Source organism: Nycticebus coucang, chromosome 20 (assembly GCF_027406575.1).
Source record: "Nycticebus coucang isolate mNycCou1 chromosome 20, mNycCou1.pri, whole genome shotgun sequence".
NCBI lineage: Eukaryota > Metazoa > Chordata > Mammalia > Primates > Lorisidae > Nycticebus > Nycticebus coucang.
Genome location: NC_069799.1, coordinates 59,183,696 through 59,204,912, shown reverse-complemented (window position 1 = coordinate 59,204,912; position 21,217 = coordinate 59,183,696). Strand labels below are relative to the sequence as shown.

The window sequence follows — 21,217 nt, the reverse complement described above, 5'->3', positions numbered from 1 at the left end:
CCTACATCTTTTCTCCATCCCCACTTCTTACATTTCCCTCACCGTGGCCTCTTTTTCACTGTTTAAATGTAATAAAATGATCCTATTCTGTTTCCCTTATATGTACACAAACTCTTCCTATTGTCCTTAGAATAAAATGGGACACACGGCAACTTGCTCTTGCACTGGGGTTCCTTCCCTCCAGCACCGTGCTCAGTCTTCCGGCCCACTGAGGTTTGCTCATAGCGGGGCAAGGTAAGTTCTGCAGTTTAATTCCAATTACATGCTTTATTACACATTAAATATTACTTCAGTCCTATAACATGCATTATTTGGGATTACTATGGAAAAATTCACAACCATATGTTCCATAGCACAACCATGAAATACAGATTACCTACTGCCTGGAGTAGTACAATTGTTTACATTTAAAATTGCTGCAAACTGGGATGTTACAACTTTAAAATTGCCAAAAATTCCAACAAAATGCCAGAGTAGTCATGCTTATATATGATGCATTCCTACTGGAACTATACTGAGCAATATCTACTTTGGGGGAATTTATGTTTGTAACTTTTATTAACATTAATAACACTTTCCCAAGTAAATGTACCATCCTTGCTGTATCCTGGAAAACAGAACACTGTTTATCCAACGTACTGAAGTGGGGTTTACTAATCTTACACATACCTAAGGGTATTTTATTTCTCTTATTGTCTCTTCCTTGGTAGCAGAGTTAGAATAGCTTTAACCCTAGTCACTGTCCTAAGTACTATAGTTATCACTTTTAGAGGACAAAACTAACCCTTTTCAGCTCATTATAAATCATTTTCTAATTTTAAAGAGGACAAACTTTTTATTTTTATAGAGGAGTCTTTAAAGAGCCATCTCCCTCTAACCTAGAAGCCAGCCAGCATGTGAACTTGATACTAGCTTATGTAATATTGAGAGAAAGAACAGACACCCGGACATCTCTGGAGTCCCTCACTGTCTCACCGCTGTCTTAGGGTGGCTTTTCATGCCTCTGAAATGGTTACTGCGAATTGTGGGTTTAAAAAAAATCTAAACAGTTCTATGTTTCTTGAAAGGTATCATGAAATGAAAATGAAAAAAATCCTTAACTTTTCAAGGAAACCGAAAATGCCTTCCTAGCTTTTCTTGTTCTCTTTGTGAGAGTCACGGATCTGCACGCCTACACGTAATTTACAGAGCAAATAACATCCAGCATCACTGGATAGAAAACTAATACGACCGGAAGAAACATCAAAACTTTGAAAAAAAAATTGAAGTTGATTTTCTTTTTTTGTTCATTTGATTTTTTCCTTGACAAATTAGGAAATTTAAACGAAAGAAACTTTAAAGAAATAGTTTTCAATGCAAATGAAGCAAGTTATAAAATGGGGATCATTTGTTCAGTACTAGAACAGGTGGCTGAAGCCAGGCTGTGTGACGGGGTTACCAGCCCTCCCTTTACATAGGACTCTGCTGATAACAAGAAAAGCCGAGGAGCAAGCAAGAGGCCGCAGTGACCATGCACTATCTGACCAGGAAGCTTCTTTCAATGACAACAGGGAGCCCTAAAGTTCAGCCTTTAGTGATGGTAACATCTGTATTCAGGCAAATGACAGCTCCAACTTCTTCTCTTTTTTTTTTTTTTGTAGAGACAGAGTCTCACTTTGTTGCCCTCTGTAGAGTGCCGTGGTGTCACACAGCTCACAGCAACCTCCAACTCCTGGGCTTAGGCGATTCTCTTGCCTCAGCTCCAGAGTAGCTGGGACTACAGGCAGCCGCCACAACGCCCGGCTATTTTTTCTGTTGCAGTTTGGCCGGGGCTGGGTTTGAACCCACCACAACTTGGTATATGGGGCCAGTGCCCTACCCACTGAGCCACAGGCGCTGCCTGACAGCTTCAACTTCTTAAAGAGTTGAAATCTGTAGTAGGAAATCGTCATTGATAATACTGAAAGCTCCCCCAGTCTTTCCCGATTCTCCATTCTGTTTTGTTTTTTTTTTTTAAACTCTTCATTTATGTCTTCCCTGTCTTTTAAAAGAAGGTGAATAAGGGAGGGTTTATGCTGGGTGTGGAGGCTCACACCTATAATCCCAGCATTTGGGAAGTCTAAGGCAGGAGGATTGCTTGAGGCCAGGAGTTCAAGACCAGCCTGAGCAACACAGCAAGACCCCACATATCTATCAAAAAAAAAAAAAAAAATTAGCTGGGTGTGGCTGTGTGTACCTATAGTCCCAGCTACTCAGGAGGCTGAGGCAGGCGGATCACTTGAGCCTAGGAAGTAGAGGCTGCAGTGAGCTGTGATCACCACATCCAGTTGGGTTACAGAATGAGACCCTATCTCACAACCACCCATACACAAACCGGGAAGGGTTTAATAAACTGAACTCAAAGAGCATATTGAATACGGGCGGCGCCTGTGGCTCAAGGAGTAGGGCGCCGGTCCCATATGCCGGAGGTGGCGGGTTCAAACCCAGCCCTGGTCAAAAACCACACACACAAAAAAAGAACATATTGAATACTTAGAAACAAAACATGCCAGTACAACCCCCTATAAGGGCATCTGAACATCTGATGACGATCCTACCGTTGGAGCTTGCAGAGGGGTGGGGCTGGCTCTGGAAGGTTCTAGAACGGGTGCCGTACTGCCCTGAGAACTGCCCGCTTTGGGGCGGTAGCTCGTTCCATGAACCACGTGTGGACGGGTGGAGGCTCGGTGGGGTCTCAGAGGACGAGTTCAGACGTGCAGGCCAGACCAAGTCCATGTCCTGGGGCTCTTCTTTTAGCTTCTCTCCTTCTTTGCCAACTCGTTGGTATATCCTCCCAGCGCTGTCATTCAGCAATCTTCTCATTCCTGTGATTTGTTTTTTAATTTCCATGCTTTCATCTCCTAATGGAAACAGAGCCAAAGTTAGCACTGTAAATTAGCAAAAGAGAAAAATAGTTCCCTACTTTCAAAAAAAAAAGAGGGAAAAAATCCATCCTTCTCTGGAAATGGGAAAGATTACTGATTCTATAAACTTAAATATCCATAAAAGCAAAGTAGGAAAACTGGCTATGGTGTGAAGAAACCATTTTCCATTTTTCTGGTGCATGCCATCTTAATCTGGTTCTGGTCACTTCTCGGATCATAAAAGAAGTTTCTTCAGTGTGTATCGACGGGGGTACACTTAATAATTCCCTCTTTATAAGTAACTTCTAAGTGAGGATGTCATAAGAAAATAGGCTGAGACGGAAGACCAAGGAGGGGCCTGGGAGGCCCAACTCCTCTGCTCTGACCTGCCAGAGCCACCCCTGTCATGGAAACCCTGCCTGGGCTTGTCTGCTTGCCTTGGCAGGTGGGTGAAGACCAGCAAGAAGGCATGGGGTTCCCTGGGATGCAGGGCTTTTTGAGAATGGGCTGGGTGGCATACCAGCAGGGCAGCACATTGCTCTATCACCTTCAGAGAGAATGACCTAGAGGACAGAGATGTACCAAGTGTCACTGGGGCAAGAAGGGTTTTGTCTTCTCAGTGCTCTGACTCAATCACATCAGCCCAGTTATGTCAAGAGGTCCCCGCCCATTCCAGGTAACTGGCCGCAGGAGCACCAGACAGGCAGAATTGCACCCTCCCCACAGCCCACTCCCAGGCCAAACCCACCTTCCTGGGCCTGGCACAAATACCCAACCACAGCGAGAGGTAAGAGGCTACTCTGAACCCCACCTCACCTACACTGGCTTCTTTATTTAAAATTCTTTTTCCTTCAGGGGATTTTTTTTTTTTAAACCAACTGCACTGGGGGTACATAAATATTACCTAAAGATGAAAAACTGTACAGATATAAAATATTTTCTATTAATAAATATTACCTAAAGGTGACTATAAAAGTACATAGATACGGGAATATAAACACACTCACGCAGTCACTCTACTAAATGCCTCAATTTAGACTGTGAGAAAAAGAGAAGGCCACAGAACATATCTATTAGGAAGAATAGCCTCTGAAAATAAATATAGCACATTTAATATAATGAAGTTTTAATGCACTCTGATCACAATGACCCAGATTTCTGTACAGAACTGGTAATTGCACAATAACCTAGGTATTTTGTGTGGTCTACTTAGGTATTTAGCTTATTAATTATATAAATATTACAATACTAAACAGGAAACTTATATACTACTTACAAATGAGTATCTTCAAATTTAAAAAATGGTAATAAAAATATTAATTTGGTCTTTAATATTGAACATGGGTAAACACCCACGGTGCATCTTACAAGGGTACAGGTGAAATTTACTAGGTGTAGAATATAAATGTCTTAACACAATAAGAAAATACCGAGAAGACTATGTTAACCAGTTTGATGAGAACATTTCAAATTGTATATAAAGCCAGCACATTGTACCCCATGATTGCATTAATGTACACAGCTATGATTTAATTTTAAAAAGGTAATGAAAATATTAATTCAGTCTTTAATATGGATAAACATGGGTAAACACAGAAATAACACAGATTTCTAATTTTTTTTTTTTTAGAGACAGAGTCTCACTTTATGGCCCTCTGCAGAGTGCCGTGGCCTCACACAGCTCACAGCAACCTCCAACTCCTGGACTTAAGCGATTCTCTTGCCTCAGCCTCCCGAGCAGCTGGGACTACAGGCGCCCGCCACAACGCCCGGCTATTTTTTGGTTGCAGTTTGGCCGGGGCCGGGTTTGAACCCGCCACCCTCGGTATATGGGGCCGGCACCCTACCGACTGAGCCACAAGATTTCTAATTTTTTTTATTGTTAAATCATAGCTGTGTACATTAGTGCAATCAAGGGGTACAATGTGCTGGTTTCATATACAATCTGAAATATTCTCATCAAACTGTTCAACGTAGCCTTCATGGCATTTACTTAGTTATTGTATGTAGACATTTGTATTCTGCATTTAGTAAGTTTTGCCTGTACCCATTCTAAGATGCACTGTAGGTGTGGCCCCACCTATTACATTCCCTTCACCCAAACCTCCCCCCTCCCTTTCCCTTCCTTGGCCTTTCCCCCATACTCTTGTGCTATAGTTGGGTTATAGCCTTCATGTGAAAGCTATAAATTAGCTTCATAGTAGGAATGAGTACATTGGATACCTTTTCTTCCATTCCTGAGATACTTTGCTAAGAAGAATACGTTCCAGCTCCATCCATGTAAACATGAAAGAGGTAAAGTCTCCATCTTTCTTGAAGGCTGCATAATATTCCATGGTATACATGTACCACAATTTGCTAGTCCATTTGTGGGTGGATGGGCACTTGGGCTTCTTCCATGACTTAGCAATTATGAATTGGGCTGCAATAAACATTCTGATACAGATGGCTTTTTTATATTGTGATTTTTGGTCTTCTGGGTATAAACGTAGTAAAGGAATTATAGGATCGAATGGCAGGTCTATTTTTAGGTCTCTAAGTATTCTCCAAACCTCCTTCCAGAGGAACATATTAGTGGGAATTCCCACCAGCAGTGTAGAAGTGTGCCCTTTTCTCCACATCCACGCCAACATCTCTGGTTTTGGGATTTTGTTATGTGGGCTACTCTTACTGGGGTTAGGTGGTATCTCAAAGTAGTTTTGTTTCGCATTTCTCTGATGATTAAGGATGATGAGCTTTTTTTCATGTGTTTGTAGACTGTGCATCTGTCTTCTTTAGAGAAGTTTCTCTTCAAGTTCCTTGCCCACCCTGAGATGAGATCACGTGTTCTATTCTTGCTAATACGTTTGAGTTCTCTGTAGATTCTGGTTATTAGACCTTTATCGCAGGTATAACCTGCAAATATTTTCTCCCAATTCTGAGGGCTGTCTGCTTGCTTTACTTACTATGTTCTTGGCTGTGCAGAAGCTTTTTAGTTTGATCAGGTCCCAGTAGTGTATTTTTGATACTGCTTCAATTGCCTGGGGAGTCCTCCTCATAAAATATTCACCCAGGCCGATTCCTTCAAGAGTTTTCCCTGCACTTTCTTCAAATATTTTTATAGTTTCATGTCTTAAGTTTAAATCTTTTATCCAGTGAGAGTCTATCTTAGTTAATGGTTTCAATCTTTTACAGGTTACCAGCCAGTTCACCCAGCACCATTTGTTAAATAGGGAATCTTTTCCCCACTGAATGTTAATTGGCTTGTCAAAGATCAAATAACGGTAAGTAGCTGGATTCATCTCTTGGGTCTCTATTCTGTTCCAGACATCTACTTCTCTGTTTTTGTGCCAATACCATGCTGTTTTGATCACTATGGATTTATAGTACAGTCTCAGGTCTGGTAGCGCGATTCCTCCTGCTGTGTTTTTATTGCGGAGTAATGTTTTGGCTATTCGAGGTTTTTTCTGATTCCATATAAAACAAAGTATTATTTTTTCAAGATCTTTAAAATATGACAATGGAGCTTTAATAGGAATTGCATTAAAATTACATATTGCTTTGGGTAGTATGGACATTTTAACAATGTTGATTCTTCCCAACCATGAGCATGGTATGTTTTTCCATTTGTTAACATCTTCAGCTATTTCTTTTCATAAAGTTTCATAGTTCTCTTTATAGAGATCTTTCATGTCCTTTGTTAGGTATACTCCCAAATATTTCATCTTCTTTGGCACTACTGTGAAAGGAATAGAGTCCTTGACTGTTTGTTCAGCTTGGTTATTGTTGGTATATATAAAGGCTACCGATTTATGGGTATTGATTTTGTAGCCTGAGACATTGCTGTATTCCTGATCACTTCTAAAAGTTTTGTAGTAGAATCCCTATGTTTTCCAGATATACGATCATATCATCTGCAAAGAGTGAAAGTTTGATCTCTTCTGACCCTATGTGGATACCCTTGATCACCTTTTCTTCCCTAATTGCAATGGCTAAAACTTCCATTACAATGTTAAAGAGCAATGGAGACAATGGGCAACCTTGCCTGGTTACTGATCTAAGTGGAAATGATTTCAATTTAACTCCATTCAATACGATATTGGCTACGGGTTTGCTGTAGATGGCCTCTATTCAAGAAATGTCCCTTCGGGTGGCGCCTGTGGCTCAGTGAGTAGGGTGCTGGCCCCATATACCGGAGGTGGCAGGTTCAAACCTGGCCTGGTCAAAAACTGCAAAAAAAGAAAAAAAAGGAAATGTCCCTTCTATACCAATTTTCTTAAGTGTTCAGATCATGAAGGAAATGCTGGATATTATCAAAAGCTTTCTCTGCATCAACTGAAAGAATCATATGGTCCTTATTTTTTAGTTTATGTGCTGAATTACATTTATAGATTTACGTATATTGAACCAGCCTTGAGACCCTGGGATAAATCCCACTTGGTCGTGGTGTATAATTTTTTTGATGTGTTGTTGGATTCTGTTTGTTAGGATCTTATTGAGTATTTTTGCAATATTCATTAGTGATATGGGTCTATAATTTTCTTTTCTTGTTGGGTCTTTCCCTGGTTTGGGGATCAAGGTGATGTTTCCTTCATAGAAAGTGTTGGGTAATATTCCTTCTTTTTCTATATTTTGGAAGAGGTTTAGGAATACAGGTACTAGTTCTTCTTTAAAGGTTTGGTAGAATTCCGACGTAAAGCCATCTGGTCCTGGGCTTTTCTTTTTAGGGAGATTTTGTATAGTTGATGCTATTTCAGAACTTGATATAGGCCTGTTCAACATTTCCACTTTGTTCTGGCTAAGTCTTGGTAGGTGGCGTACTTCCAGGTATTGGTAGATTTCTTTCAGATTTTCATATTTCTGAGAGTAGAGTTTCTTGCAGTATTCGTTAAGGATTTTTTGAATCTCTGAGGGGTCTATTGTTATTTCATTGTTACCATTTCTGATGAAATTAGAGAGTTTACTCTTTTTTTACTGGTTAGGTTGGCCAAAGGTTTATCTATTTTATTGATTTTTTCAAAAATCCAACATAATTTTGGATTTATTGATCTGTTGTATAATTTTTTTGTTTTCAACTTCATTTAGTTCTGCTCTGGTTTTCTTCGAATTATCCCAGAGCTCTCTGAGAGAGTGATCTGTTTTGCCCTCCATTTCTCTTCCTCTTTGAGAGTTTGGGAGCGTTTGAAAGCTTTGTCTTCAGTGTCAGAAATCCTTTCTTCTGCTTGCTCCATTCTGTTACTGAGGGATTCTACTGTGTTTCTCAGATCTTTGAGGGCTGCAACTTCTTGTCTCAATGTGTCAAAATCTTCGATCATTGCGTCTTTGAATTCGTTGAATTCTTGAGATATCTTTTGGGTTACTGCTTGGAATTCTAATTCGATCTTATTTGCTATCCAGATTCTGAATTTGATTTCTAACATCTCAGCTATTTGTTTGTGCATGGGATCTTGTGCTGTGCTGCCCCAGTGTTCCTTGGGGGAGTTGATCTACTCTGATTATTCATATTGCCAGAGTTTTTCTGTTGATTTCGCCTCATGATTGTTTTTCATTGTTGCCTCTGGCCATGCTCAGAGTTGGGGAGGTGTCTCTCCAAGATTAGACCCCAGTGGGATCACTCTATTGTTGCTGGATCTTTGTAGGGAGTGACCCTGTGTAGTTCCTGTGGGGCTGCCCCAGCCAGGGAGTCTGGTTGTGGAAGCAGCTCCGGAGTGAGACACACCCAGATCCAGCAACAGGGCGGGAGGTGGTGCGCACGGTTCTGGGAGTGCCTGGCGCTCATTGACTTTGGCACAGAAAGCCCAAGGCTCCAGCAGTTCCTGGCCAGGAGAAGGGCTCTGCACAGAGGCAGGGAGGGCTCTGGAGGGCATGTGGCTACCAGAGTCCCTGGCCAGACGAGCGGGCCGGTGTGGAGGCAGGGAGGGTATGGGAGGGAGGACGCAGGGTTGTGCGGCTCCCACAGTTCCCATGGTCAGGGCATGCATAGGCCCGGCAGGCGCAGGTTGGTGGTTGGGGGTCGCAGCGCAGCTCTTATAGAGGTCTGGGCGGTGCCAAGCCCAGGAGTTTGAGGTTGCTATGAGCTGTGACGCCACGGCACTCTACCCAGGGCAACAGCCCAAGGCTCCAGTGTGCCAAAACCGGTCTCACTCTGCCCCTGAGGGTTAAGGCTGTTAAGGCAGCTCAGTCCCTGCCTTTAGGCTGCTCAGTTACTAGGTTACTAGCTCCCACCCGATCCTAGCTCTGCAACCCTGAGGGCAGAGCTTGCCGGGGCAGTTCTCTCATAGTGGCTCCCTGCGGTCCATAGCCAAACAATATTAGCTCCGTCAGGTTCACCGACTCAGTCTGGGGCCCTAGACAATGCCCAACGTTCTTCGCACTCCTGCTCAAGCTCTCCCCAAAGGCAGTTCGACTGAGTGCTAAGTCCAAAAACATTGAAACAGTTCACAGGTAAGGCCTTTCTGGTTTGCAGTCTCACTATTGCTTGTACTTATGGCTGCCGGCGGGATTAGGTCGATCGAACACACGCAACCACTTGCCAGTTTTCCGTTTTTGTCCTCCTCTTGGGGTCCAGAAGTCCCTTGTTGACTCCCTGTATCCTCAAAGGGTTGGTTATAGGCAGATCCCACCAGCCAGAGATGCCTGGAGTCTTATCTCCCCAGACTCACAGTGCCCTGTTGCAGGGAAGCTGTTACTCGGCCATCATCTTGGATTTGTCTCTACGGATTTCTAAATTTATATTTCTATGTGTTGGCATATGCTTGAGAGAAATATTTTTATTTGCAACAGAACTATTTCTACTTTAAACACATGTGAAAATTACAACATAGAAACAATAAATCATGTTCTAGATTTTATGAGAATGAATGACCAAGCGTGATTTAGGTAACCCAGAGTCAGCAAAACCTGCCACTTCTTCAAGGTGTGTAGGAACGAATGTGCCTGGAAGAGCTCCCAGAGGAACTGAGAAAGATAAACCCACAGGCAAATGTGGTGTTCATTTCAGCATCCAGATATGTACATTCTGGCTAGTTAACGGCACATTTTGGGGCAGAGGAAGTGCTTTCCTGCGCCATTGTCTACCCTCTACCCTCTCGATGAGGCTGGTCACCGCTGCATCCGAGGCTGCATGCAGACTGGTCTCTACTGGCATAGGCTGGTGGCTGCCTTCCGCTTCCCACCTCCTGTGTGGCTCCCTGCAAAGAGCCACCACAGCCACGCCCCGTGGAAGCCGGCAGCCACCTGGCTCTGGAGTCAGTGCCTACTGGGTTCTTCACCTAAGCCTGGCACATTCCAGAGAAAGGCATATCAGAGGTTCCACTTCTGCTCCACAGATAGACTTGTATGATCAAGTGCTATCATAGGGAAAGGGAAAAGACACAAGAAATCTGGAACCTTCTAAGGGCAAATCTGCTTCTTATGACCTTGGCTTCAGAGTTCTAGGATTATGCCTACAAACATTACAGGAGTGAAAATGCAACCTGAGTTCTGCATAACTTTACTGACAGTTTTCCACTGACAACCAGAACCCTCCACTGTAGGTGGAGGTGAGGAGAGGAGGTGACAGGTGTGAGGACATTCTGGTGGGAAGCTGCCCTACAGCTTTCAGAAACGTGCCTTCCAAAGGTTAAACAGAACAAAACAAGGAAACAGCGACAACAAAATTGGGACAAGGCAGGTGGAGGGACAAAGGAGGAAGGCGTGGTGCTGAGGAGGAAGACCCTGAAAGGCCGGGGCAGGTGGACACCCTCACAGACGCACTCATGCCCTCCCTCGCTGCCGGGCATCTGAAAGGACAGAAAAATGACTCTGCGGTAACTGCAGGGTCTGCTGTGAGAGGAAGGCTGGAGGAGGTGGGGGGTTTCTCAGGGGAGGCGATGGGCTTTGAGGAGTGGCACTTATCCGCAGCAGCAGCAGCAGGGAGGTGACTGCCCTTAAGGGGCCGCCTAGGTGGGGGAGGACCTGGGGCTCCGTTCAGGAGCAGGGACTGGGAGATGACAGGTTTTGGCAGAGAGAGGACAGATGGAGCAGAGGACCAGAAATGAGTCCTGAGGCCTCCGAGAGCATGTGAGCATGGTACAGGGACACCAGAGGTGGGTGCTCGGGAGGCTGAGACTCCCTTCTTGCTGCACTGCCTTGGTCACGCAGTGTGCTCAGACTTCAGTTTCCTGAACTATATCGTGAACCAAAGTTGTCCAGTAGGACACAGGGCTTTTCATAGTCACTAAGGCTGTGACCAAGCTCCCAATGCCTCCAGACGGTGCACGTGTCCTTTTTAGAAGGGGTGCGGGTGTTCTTCTAACCCAACGGAGCCCAGGTTCTTGATTTTAACAAAAGTGGTGGAAAGTATGAGCTCAAGACTGGAAGCCTTAGATGATCTATCTTCCCAGTTCTAATGAATCAATACCTTCTCCACACAGACACCAGGAAAGGGAAAGGAGTGACCCATCCTCTATAGCAATGGGGTTCCCTAAGGAAACCTGTACATTTTCCTAATTTCTTTCGAAGTCTGTCTTATGTCTTCACTTACGCTCAACTTCATGAGGCTCAATCTTTTTAGGAAAACCAATAAACCTTTAACAAAATGGATTCATGTCATGTGGCTGGTTTCTTGGTAAAATAACCTTAACCTAAATCCTTTTGAGAGTTCAGCGGTTATACCTGTTAGACAAAATCTCAAAAGGAGCGGGGCTGAATTCTGCCTCTTTCTAAATTTCAAGGCTCTACTAGATCACTGTCCTTTACATACAAATGTGTATGACACATTTGGTCTTGTAGGCAGCATAGGAGTCACTGCTTAGCATCTCCTTCCACTCGGCCAGGTGAGCAGGAGACACCACACAAACACGACTGTGCTAATCACGTTAAAGGAGACGATGCTTTCTCTCATACACACAGTGTGGAGAGAGCCGTGGCTTTACGCAGCATTGCCATTCCAGAAGCCTGTTCCACCTGGACGTGGCTTCCAGTTCTGCATCACCCACCCCCTGTTCCCCAGTGTGGTCGATCCAGGTAACTTCTGTAAACAGCCACTCCCTGGGGACCACTTCCCCAGGGGACAGCCAGATGCAGCCTGTGTGGCCCTCACACCTGTGAGGACTGTGAAGCTATGCCACAGCGACCACCTCTTGGTCACCAAGAGGCCAACTGGGTTTTAACACTCCCCAGGGGAAACTTGCCTGGATAATACCCTGGACCCAACAACGGCACCAGCCCACAGTCCCTCGTTCTCTCTCCCTGCCTGTCTCTCGGACCTGTGTGTGGTCCCCCAGTGTGCCTATGTACACCTGCGAGGTCTGTAAGTATTCAAAACCCTAACCCCCTTCACACTATGGTGTGACCCCTGACTGGAAGGCCACCCTAGAGGGTCCCCTGCAGGTAGACCCCTGCCTGTGCTCTTTTGTCTAGGCCTCTGGGGCTGGAGAGTTTCATTCCCAACAGGGAGGCTGCAGGCAGACAAGGCAAGTCCACTGCGCCTTCTCACTATGGAGACTCGGGAAGAACAGTCACCATGCCCGAGCCTACAAATGAACCAGCACAGACGTGCGGTAGACATTCCATAAGCCTTTTTAAGTAACTGAAAGAAATGGCTTATCAAAAACCAAATGAAATCCAGTAGAATTAAATGCAACACTAAACAACATAATAGCAAAGAGTGAAAAGGTACCAGAAATAAACTATTTTACAAACATAAGCGCTTCGTAAGCCTCAGAGATACAAAGATCAAGGGGTACAAACTGAAGGTACCCCCGCAAAATCTCTCAACACCTTTTTCCCAAATCCGTTTATATTGATGTGTTGCTCCCCAAACGGTCCTGCTCGTCCCAGCTTATCAGCCTCTTCTGTGTGCTCTGGTCTCCACCCATTTGCAGGTGGCTCTCTCTGCTTCCCGCCTAGAGCGGATACCAGCTCCCCCCTGAGCACTCAGGGCTGCAAGGTTGTCCAATCTTGATTCCACGTGGGTGGGGAAGGAGGCGTTGTCTTTCTTCTGGCTCCCCAAACATGGCTCTCTGGCCGCCAAAGGCAGCTTGCAGAACAGCACCAGCTCCCCCATCCTGAGCAGCAGCTCCACATATAGGAGTTCCAGTCTCACAGGGGACGTGGCAGGTGATAGAGCTGAGGCCTCACATGTGAGAAGGAAGAAGAGTTTATACCGGAAACCAGGGGTTATTATGCTGGGAGATTTTAAATTCGTGATCTCTTTTAATATAAGGATAGTAAATAAAAACAACTTTGGCAAAATGATGGTGAAACTGGTTTGGGTTGAGAAACCAGGCAGAACAGTACTGCTGAAGCCTGTGAATGGTGCCAAGTCTGTGCCAGCATGTGGGGGCAGCAGAGGAGTGAGACGATGGACAGAGATGGGGAGAAGTTAAATCTATGGGCTGGGTGATTAACCCAAGGTGGGGGCCTCTGGCCTGACTGACTGTGTGGACCCTAATATAGGTTGGAGAACTGGAGAAAGACAGCTGCAGGGGAGTCGACACACGGTGAGTCTAGTGAAGAAAATGTAGACCATCGGCAGGCACTGGGGACGCAGCTGTGGGCAGGGCACAGGAAGCCGATGACGCAGCTGTGCTCCCCACCACCACTGGAGGATGTCCATAAGCAGGCTGGTCCTCTGCACAGAGCGAGCCCTGAGTATCCCTGGTGATTTAGGGGGCAGAGGACGCCTTACGTGGAGGTCCTAGGTCTCCTGCTAATCTAGCTGGTAGAGAACGCATGACAGTCAGACAAATACTAAAGGAGATAAGACTTCACTTGTTTCCAAGCTGGCAAAGTGCATCAAACCTGTCCCTCCTTGGTCAGAACCCACTCCACCCTCTCCTGCCTCAGTCTCAAACCTGTCACTCAGAGGTGCCATGCAGGATGACTGACCTCAGCGGAATCTTAAGAGTGGGGTCCAGCCTCCTACACTTAGTTTGGCCAGGCTCTTACTATACTATCATGTCCAGTTTTATTCTATTTTAAAGAGGGCTTTGAGAAACTTGAGGAAATAATGAAAAAAGCCAACAAAAAATATTTTTGTAACACGGAAAGGTTAAGAAATAAACAGCTACTGAGTGAATTATCTCCAAATATATCCTGGGGTATCATGAGGATACTGCTCTTTATTAACAAGCAAAAAATGGACTGAAAGTGCAGCATCCAGGCTGAAGTTCAGAGGCCCCGAAGGGCCAGCCCTCCAGTGGGTGAACGTGAGGACAGTGCAGACCTGTGTGCGGATAGGTGGCGTCATGAATGCTTCTCTGAGTGGCCAGAAAGTTCTGGAACTGGAGAGTGGTAATGGTTGCACAGCACCATGAATGTACTTGAAGAAAAATAAAGACTGGTTTATAAATCCTTGCAATTTTAGGTGATGGCAAGTTAAAATAAGTAGGAAAAAGTTGAGTTTATCTGTGAGGAAGAATAAGATGACCAGGCTTATACTATATGGTCCAAAATATTTCCCCTTCAAAACCCCTGAGGTTGTCCTGGATCCACGCTGCAGGGACAGAGTGATGGCATGTGGACTGAGGGCGGCAGGAGGGAGTGGTGTGGCCTTCGGGCTGCCGTGCAGGCTTCCTGGCCACAACCCGAGCAGGTGAGCTGGAGGGAAAGAAATCTGACATGGACCCTGCTCCCAGAGCACCTGATGCTGGTACCTCATTCCAGGCCCATAGTAGCATGCAGGTGCCATCAGGGTCCCAATGGCAGCCTGTGGGAACAACAGGCACATTCCCCAGGGACACACAAGTCTGAGATCCTAGCTCAGCAGCAGTCTGTGGGACAGCACGATGACTTTCCCAGTGAGCCCTTTTTTCACATGCAATCTTATGTGGAACCCCCTCAAAATAAAGAAGAGTTCTGCTGAGGACTGTGCCAGAACCTAGATTCCTGAAGTAGTCATGGGGGGACAATCAAGAGCCCCAGGGTCTTCACATGGCACAGTCTGATGTCACTGTGAAGGACAAAGGCAGAGGATGGCCACACAGTCATTTAACTGGTTGAGCCAAATGCTGCAAGGGGGAGCCTCTGGACTGCAGGTGTCCCCACGTCTGAGCTGTGAACTGAGAACTATGCAGTGTGACGTACGCGTGGCACTCACATCTAAAGGACAAAGTCCTTCAAATCCAGCTAGATACTACCATTCATACATCCAGTTAATAAATACTTATTGTACTACTACTACATATGAGAGATTAACACAGTCTCTTTGCTTCGGGAGTCTACAGCCTGGCCTGGGAGACAGAGGGACGTCCCACTAACTCTGAGAGGACAACAGCTCACTTCTGACAAAGGGGCAGGTGTGACTGGGCTGGGGCAGCCACAGACAGGACGGGGGCCAGGAGGGAATGCTATGGACCCAGGCTGGGAAACAGGGCTTAAAGAAAAAGGACAAAAAGGGCTCGAGACAGGTATAAAAACCAAAAGGAGCAAAGAACACTAGGATATGACGCAAGAACAGCTGTCGCGGTGGGCTGCCACGCTGCTTCCCGGACTCCTCCCTCTAGAACACCGACCGCCAAAGGAGAACAGCTCCCCACGAGAAGCCAGGCCGAGTCCTCAGAGGGGAAGAAGGAACAAGCCGTTTCCTTGCATGTCTTTATGCTGTATCTTAAAAGTACATGTAAATATTAACCTATACTCTCCTTGTCTCTGTGTTTGATTTTAAAACGATTATCCACCCACCACGATGCGCAGCTCCCTCCGACCCCTGGGACAACGCCAGTCTCTCCCAGCTGCCCGCTGGAAAAGCACAGGCCAGCGAAAGGGTGACTGGGCTGGGGCCCCAAGTCAGGCTTTTAAATGACACCAGCTACACTTCCTAGGAATACACTTACAGTGGCTTTGATTCACCAGACAAACCAAGGAAATAGATAAATGCCTTAGAAATGGTGTGACAAGCGTCTCAGGAGCAAAGGGGAGGAACTATTCCAGACTGGGAGGCCTCCAGCCAGCGTCCTGAAGACAGTGAGATGTGAGAGGTCATTAAAGGGTGCAGTGTCCCCACGGGCTCTGGGGGGGGGGGGAGCAAAGAGAAAACAGCATCCAACAGAGCCTGGGAGCAGAGCAAAGCACAGAGGGCGACGGCGGATAGGCGGACGTAGCTGGAACCGAGGTGAATAGGGCAAAGTCAAACACAAAAGGACCTGGACACCTGACTTCATCCTGAAAGCAACAGGTAATCAGCACAGGTTTCCATAGAAGTGTGACATAACACAATGACAACTGCCTAATTCAGAGAGTCTGTCTGCTTGCCTCTCCCCAAACGCTCTGACAGCAGAGAAAACAAAGTTTTATTTTATAGTAAGTACAGCACGCCCTCCCTGTTTCTCTGATGAGTGATGGCATCTATCCTTAAATGACTAGGTTTGAAACCACCACATCGTGTAATGTTCTAGAATAACCAACTTAAAATCCCAAACATAAATCAAAACAGAAGACAACCAATACTAACAGTGAAAACACAGGCAAAGTACATGAATCTGAAATTCCAAAAAGAAAAATGATCAATAAACAATTTAAAACTCTCCTCTCTAATAATTAAAATAAAAATTAATACGAAATTCTTTGTCTGTAATTTAATTATAGATTTTTAAAGCCCATTTTTGGTGAAGGTACACCATTACGATCATTCTCATACGCTGTTGGTAGAGATGTAATTTGGCAAAACCTTTCTGAAGCAGAATCTGACCATTCCACTTAAAAAAATTTATCCTACACAAATATTCCAACAAGCACCTGTCAATATTCCCTGCAGCATCACTTTCCTAAGGGAACAGTGGGAGCAGTGCAAACATATATCAACAGAGCATTGGATAAATGAACGATGGCTTATCAGTAGAATGAAGGTGTAGTTCATCACTTCACACCTGCAAAGACTGCAACAGACCCTGACGTATCAGAAGTATGTCCAAGACAAACCAGAGCTCCAGGCGGCTGAGCTCATGATTACCCTGTTCACTGCTGAGAAGCAGGGCCTGAGTCTGCCTGGTTCAGACTGGGCACTCAGCATGAGTGAAATAAAGATTCAGTTAAGCAAAAAAGTTGCAACATACCATATAGCATAAATCCATTTTATTCTTCTGTAATACATACAGACCACACACATACACACACACGCACACACGTGCTTCGCATGCCTCTATCATTAACAGGGGTCATCACTAGAGAGTGTGATTGGGATCGTACCTTTTTTTTTATCCTTTTCTTTTCTTTTTTGAGACAGAGTCTTATTACGTCACCCTCAGTAGAGTGCCTTGGTATCACAGCTCACAGCAACCTCAAACTCTTGGGCTTAAGCGATTCTCTTGCCTCAGCCTCCCAAGTAGCTGGGACTACAGGTGCCTGCCACAACGCCCAGCTATTTTTTTGTTGCAGTTGTCATTGTTGTTTAGCTGGCCCGGGCTGAGTTCGAACCCGCCAGCCCCGGTGTATGTGGCCGGCACCCTAACCACTGTGCTACGGGCGCTGAGCCAGGGATAGGATCTTTTACTTTTTTTCTTTATATCTTGTTTTCAACTTCATAAATTTTAACTTCAAAAATGGTTTTGAAATCCTCATTTGAAATAATCTAGAAGAATTATTAATATTTGCGCTCTTTTCCCTGTGAGTGCTCTGAGACTGGGTACTCGGAAGACAGGGAGCTGGTGCAAACTGCATCGGTAAGACAGACAACCAGCAGTGACAGCTCTGGGCAGCAAATCCTGGACGATGCTGGGTGGGAATAACCAACAGGCAGCCAGAGGCAGCAGCAAAAGGAAACGAAGAAAGGTGGCGCTGGGGTGCGGGGTGGTCTGCAGCCCTGGAATACATGCCTAAAATCACTCTCTCATGAAACACATTACAAGTGACGGATTTTAAAAAGGAATTTGGATGCACTTAGGGAAAAGAGTGTTCAAGCTCCCTCTAATGGAGCGCTGACTCTGGCAAGTGCCCCACCCACATTTAATCCTGAGAAGGAGCTGAGCAGGTCTCTGGAGCAAACAGTGGCTGTGAGGTTGGAGCTGGGCTCCAGATGCCTCAGGCTCCTGGGTCCCAGTACTTCTATGCTCTTCTAAGCTGCTTAAGGAACCAGCTGAACAGCAGAGGGGACCCCATTCGGGAGACAGGCAAGCTGGTGTCCAGGCAGATGTCATACATGGCACAGAGCTGTTTGAACTAGCCAGCACGTAACCATCCAGCCACAACATCAGCACACATGGTGGGAATAAGGAAGTCAGTGGACCAAGCCATCTTTATGGATTCCGACTTAGCTGTGCTGCTCCAAACGGAGAATGAGCCTCAGACATTTCCTTTTAAATTGGAAACTTGGGAGGCTGAGGCAGGAGGGTCGCTTGAGCCCACGAGTTCAAGGGTACAGGGAGCTAGGATCATGCCTATGAAAAGCCATTGCATTCCAGCAACACAGCAAGACTCTGTTCCTTAAAAAAACAAACAACAAAAAAATCCCTGAAAATGTGGCTCATGTGAATCCTGCTAGTTCTGTAAAAGCCAAAGATTAAAAACACAGAAAAGTGGAGTAAGAACTTACTTGTGCTCATGAGTCTGTAAAACATATAACAAGAATCTTTAAAGGCTGACAGTACACATAGGAAAAATACAACAAGATTGTAGATTAACAGCTACTCATGAATTTCTATAGTAACATAACCAAAAGCTTGCCTTCATTCCACAAGAGATAAGAGGTTCATAATTTGCTTTTTGGAAAGAGATACCCTTTCTCAATATAATTTGAAATGCTTATCCTCTTCTATTGCACAGAAAACTTCTAAGAGTCCTAATACAGGAACGCAAATCTACCCTCCTTCCCGGATGCTAATTTACATATCTATACCATGGATCAGGTGAGTGTGAACATGATTAAGTACTGGCTATATTACATTTCCTTAGCCATTTAAAATTTTAAAACATTATGAGCTAACATGCTATCATTTTTGATGTAAATAATACTAACAACGATGAAAAATGTATCACATTTGCAATGCTTTCTTCATCCAAGGATCTCAAGCCACTTGGATAACTTTGGGTCCCGTGGTGCCTGGAAAGGGGCATCCTTCCCTGAGTAAGGCTGGTGGGAATTCTCCAGGGCTAAGGGAATGCTAGTATAAAGCTTCCAAACTTTTCTATCATTCACAAGAAGAAATACATTTTCTTTTTCTTTTTTTTTTTTTTTTAAGAAATACATTTTCTATAATGATGTAGAACACATATTCAGATACACGCAGGTGACTGCCACAAAAGTCTCACAAATGTATTTCTCCTGCATGCAGCGTACTCTGATATCCTCTATTTCTTTCTTCTTCTTAGTGCTATCATTACAGTTAGTGTTGCTAACAATCCACTAAATTGATAACCATGCCAAACACTGCCCTCCCATGTCCATGTTTTTGGACCCTGGCCTTGGAAGCCTTCTGCCCTCCACACTCTTTCTGGATCCACCAATCCCCTTTCCTGGCTCCAGTGACCATCTATATGTGAGGACTCCAGCCCAGACCCCACTTCCGTGCTCCAGACCCATATATCCAACGGCCTACCACACAGTCTCACATGGGTATCTCAAAAACAACCTTAAAATCAAGTCTAAGAATTATCTCAACTATCCCCCAGCCTTAGTAAATAGTGCCAACTTAGCTGTTCAAACCAGAGACGTGGGAGCCATCCCATAGCCCATCAAGCACCAAGTCCTGCTTCCTGTAACTTCTAAATTACTCCAGAATCGTTCCCCAGGGTGGTGTCCACTACCACCCTGTTCCCATTGTCACTTGATGGGGCTGCTGCCAAAGCCTCCAGTATTGCTCCCCTCCAGTCTATAGTCTACCCTGAAGCTACAGTGATCTTTAAGACTGCACATCGGATTCAATTGCATGCCTCCATGGGGCACCAGTAAACTTAGGGCAGAGTCCAGCTCCCCAGCAGGGCTCAGAGGCCTCCATGCCTGGCCTCCAGCCCAGCTCTCCAGCCTGGCTCTAATGCCTTCTCTATGACAGTGGTTCTCAACCTTCCTAATGACCACCCCCCCCATCATAAAATTAAAATAATTTTATGCTTGGGGTCACCACAGCAAATTATTTTCAAAAATAATTTTATGGTTGGGGGGGTCACCACAGCATGAGGAACTGTACTGAAGGGTCGTGGCATTAGGAAGGTTGAGAACCACTGCTCTAAGGTCTGGCTGCACATTACAATCACCTGGACAACTTTAAAAAAATACCAGTGCCCAGGCCTTGCCTCAGAACAGTTCCATCAGAAGCTGAGCAGCTTCAGCCCTAAGGAAGGCCTTCCAGAGTGGGTGTGGTGGCTCACCCCTATAATCCTAGCACTCTGGGAGGCCCAGGAGAGTGTATTGTTTGAGCTCAGGAGTTGGAGACTAGCCTGAGCAAGGGCGAGAGCCTGTCTCTAAAAACTAGCTGGGCGTTGTGGTGGGCATCTGTAGTCCCACCTGCTCAGGAGGCTAAGGCAAGAGGATCGCTTGAGCCCAAGAGTTTGAGGTTGCTGTGAGCTATGATGCCATGGCACTCTAGCCTGGGTAAGAGTGAGACTCTGTCTCAAAAACAAACAAACAACAAGGCCTTCCAGTTCCCAGGAGCATGCTCAGCTACTGGTCCCTCTTCCTCCTCAGCCCCAGCCCTGTCCTTTAGCTTCAAGGGCATTTTCTCAGGGGTAGTTCTCTTATTCATAATACCCCAGACCTAGGGAGGCACCTCTGCTATGTCCCTGTGGAATCCTTAATTTTCCGTATCTCAACCTCGTGGGTTGTGACATCTCCTAGCCTGGCACTAGTGGCTACTCAATAAATATCAACAAAATGAATATAAAAATAAATAAGTTCTAGTAACAGATATGATGGGAAGATACAGCCAAGGAGAGCTGAAGAAAAAACAACACTCCTGATGCGCAAGGGATAAACTCACATCTGTGGCAGAATCGCTCCTCCTTTTGGGGTGGGGTGGTAGAGGCCACGTGGGGCCTAAATTCCATCCTGCCACCTTCCTCTGAAAGCTTTCCCAAGGAACACGTCTCATCTTCACTTTCTCCCTAGTTTATCAAAGATGCCACACAGGGACTTCAGTTCCCTACCCCTGACACACGAGAGGACTAAGCTGTTTGCCCAGATGACCAAAGTAAAACAAGGGAAGTGGGTTCGGGTCTGGGCCACCTGGCTCCCCGGAGCTCCGGCACCAGGCTCTCCCTCCCAGAGCAGAGTGACAGAGAGGAAGGCTGAACTTGCAGAGAAACGCTAATGCTAACAACACCCCTGCAGCAGCCCCTCACCGTATTTCATGCAGCACATATGAAGGTACCCATTAAAGTCTTGCTAGTAATTGAAAAAAATTATATATGTGCAACGAGAATGAGTTAATGTTAGCAGAAGAACT

At 45.4% G+C, this 21,217-nt stretch overlaps 1 protein-coding gene across 10 annotated transcripts in view; it reads right to left on the bottom strand.

Moving 5' to 3' along the window:
- Nucleotides 1-21,217, bottom strand: part of BEND7 (BEN domain containing 7) — a 108,537-nt gene that overhangs the window by 73,331 nt on the left and 13,989 nt on the right. For all 10 annotated transcript variants that reach the window (XM_053572837.1, XM_053572832.1, XM_053572831.1 and 7 more), the window contains one exon: nt 2,577-2,879. In XM_053572837.1, the coding sequence (XP_053428812.1) occupies nt 2,577-2,868 (292 nt within the window). In that variant the 5' untranslated portion in view covers nt 2,869-2,879. The remainder of the gene's footprint in view (nt 1-2,576; nt 2,880-21,217) is intronic.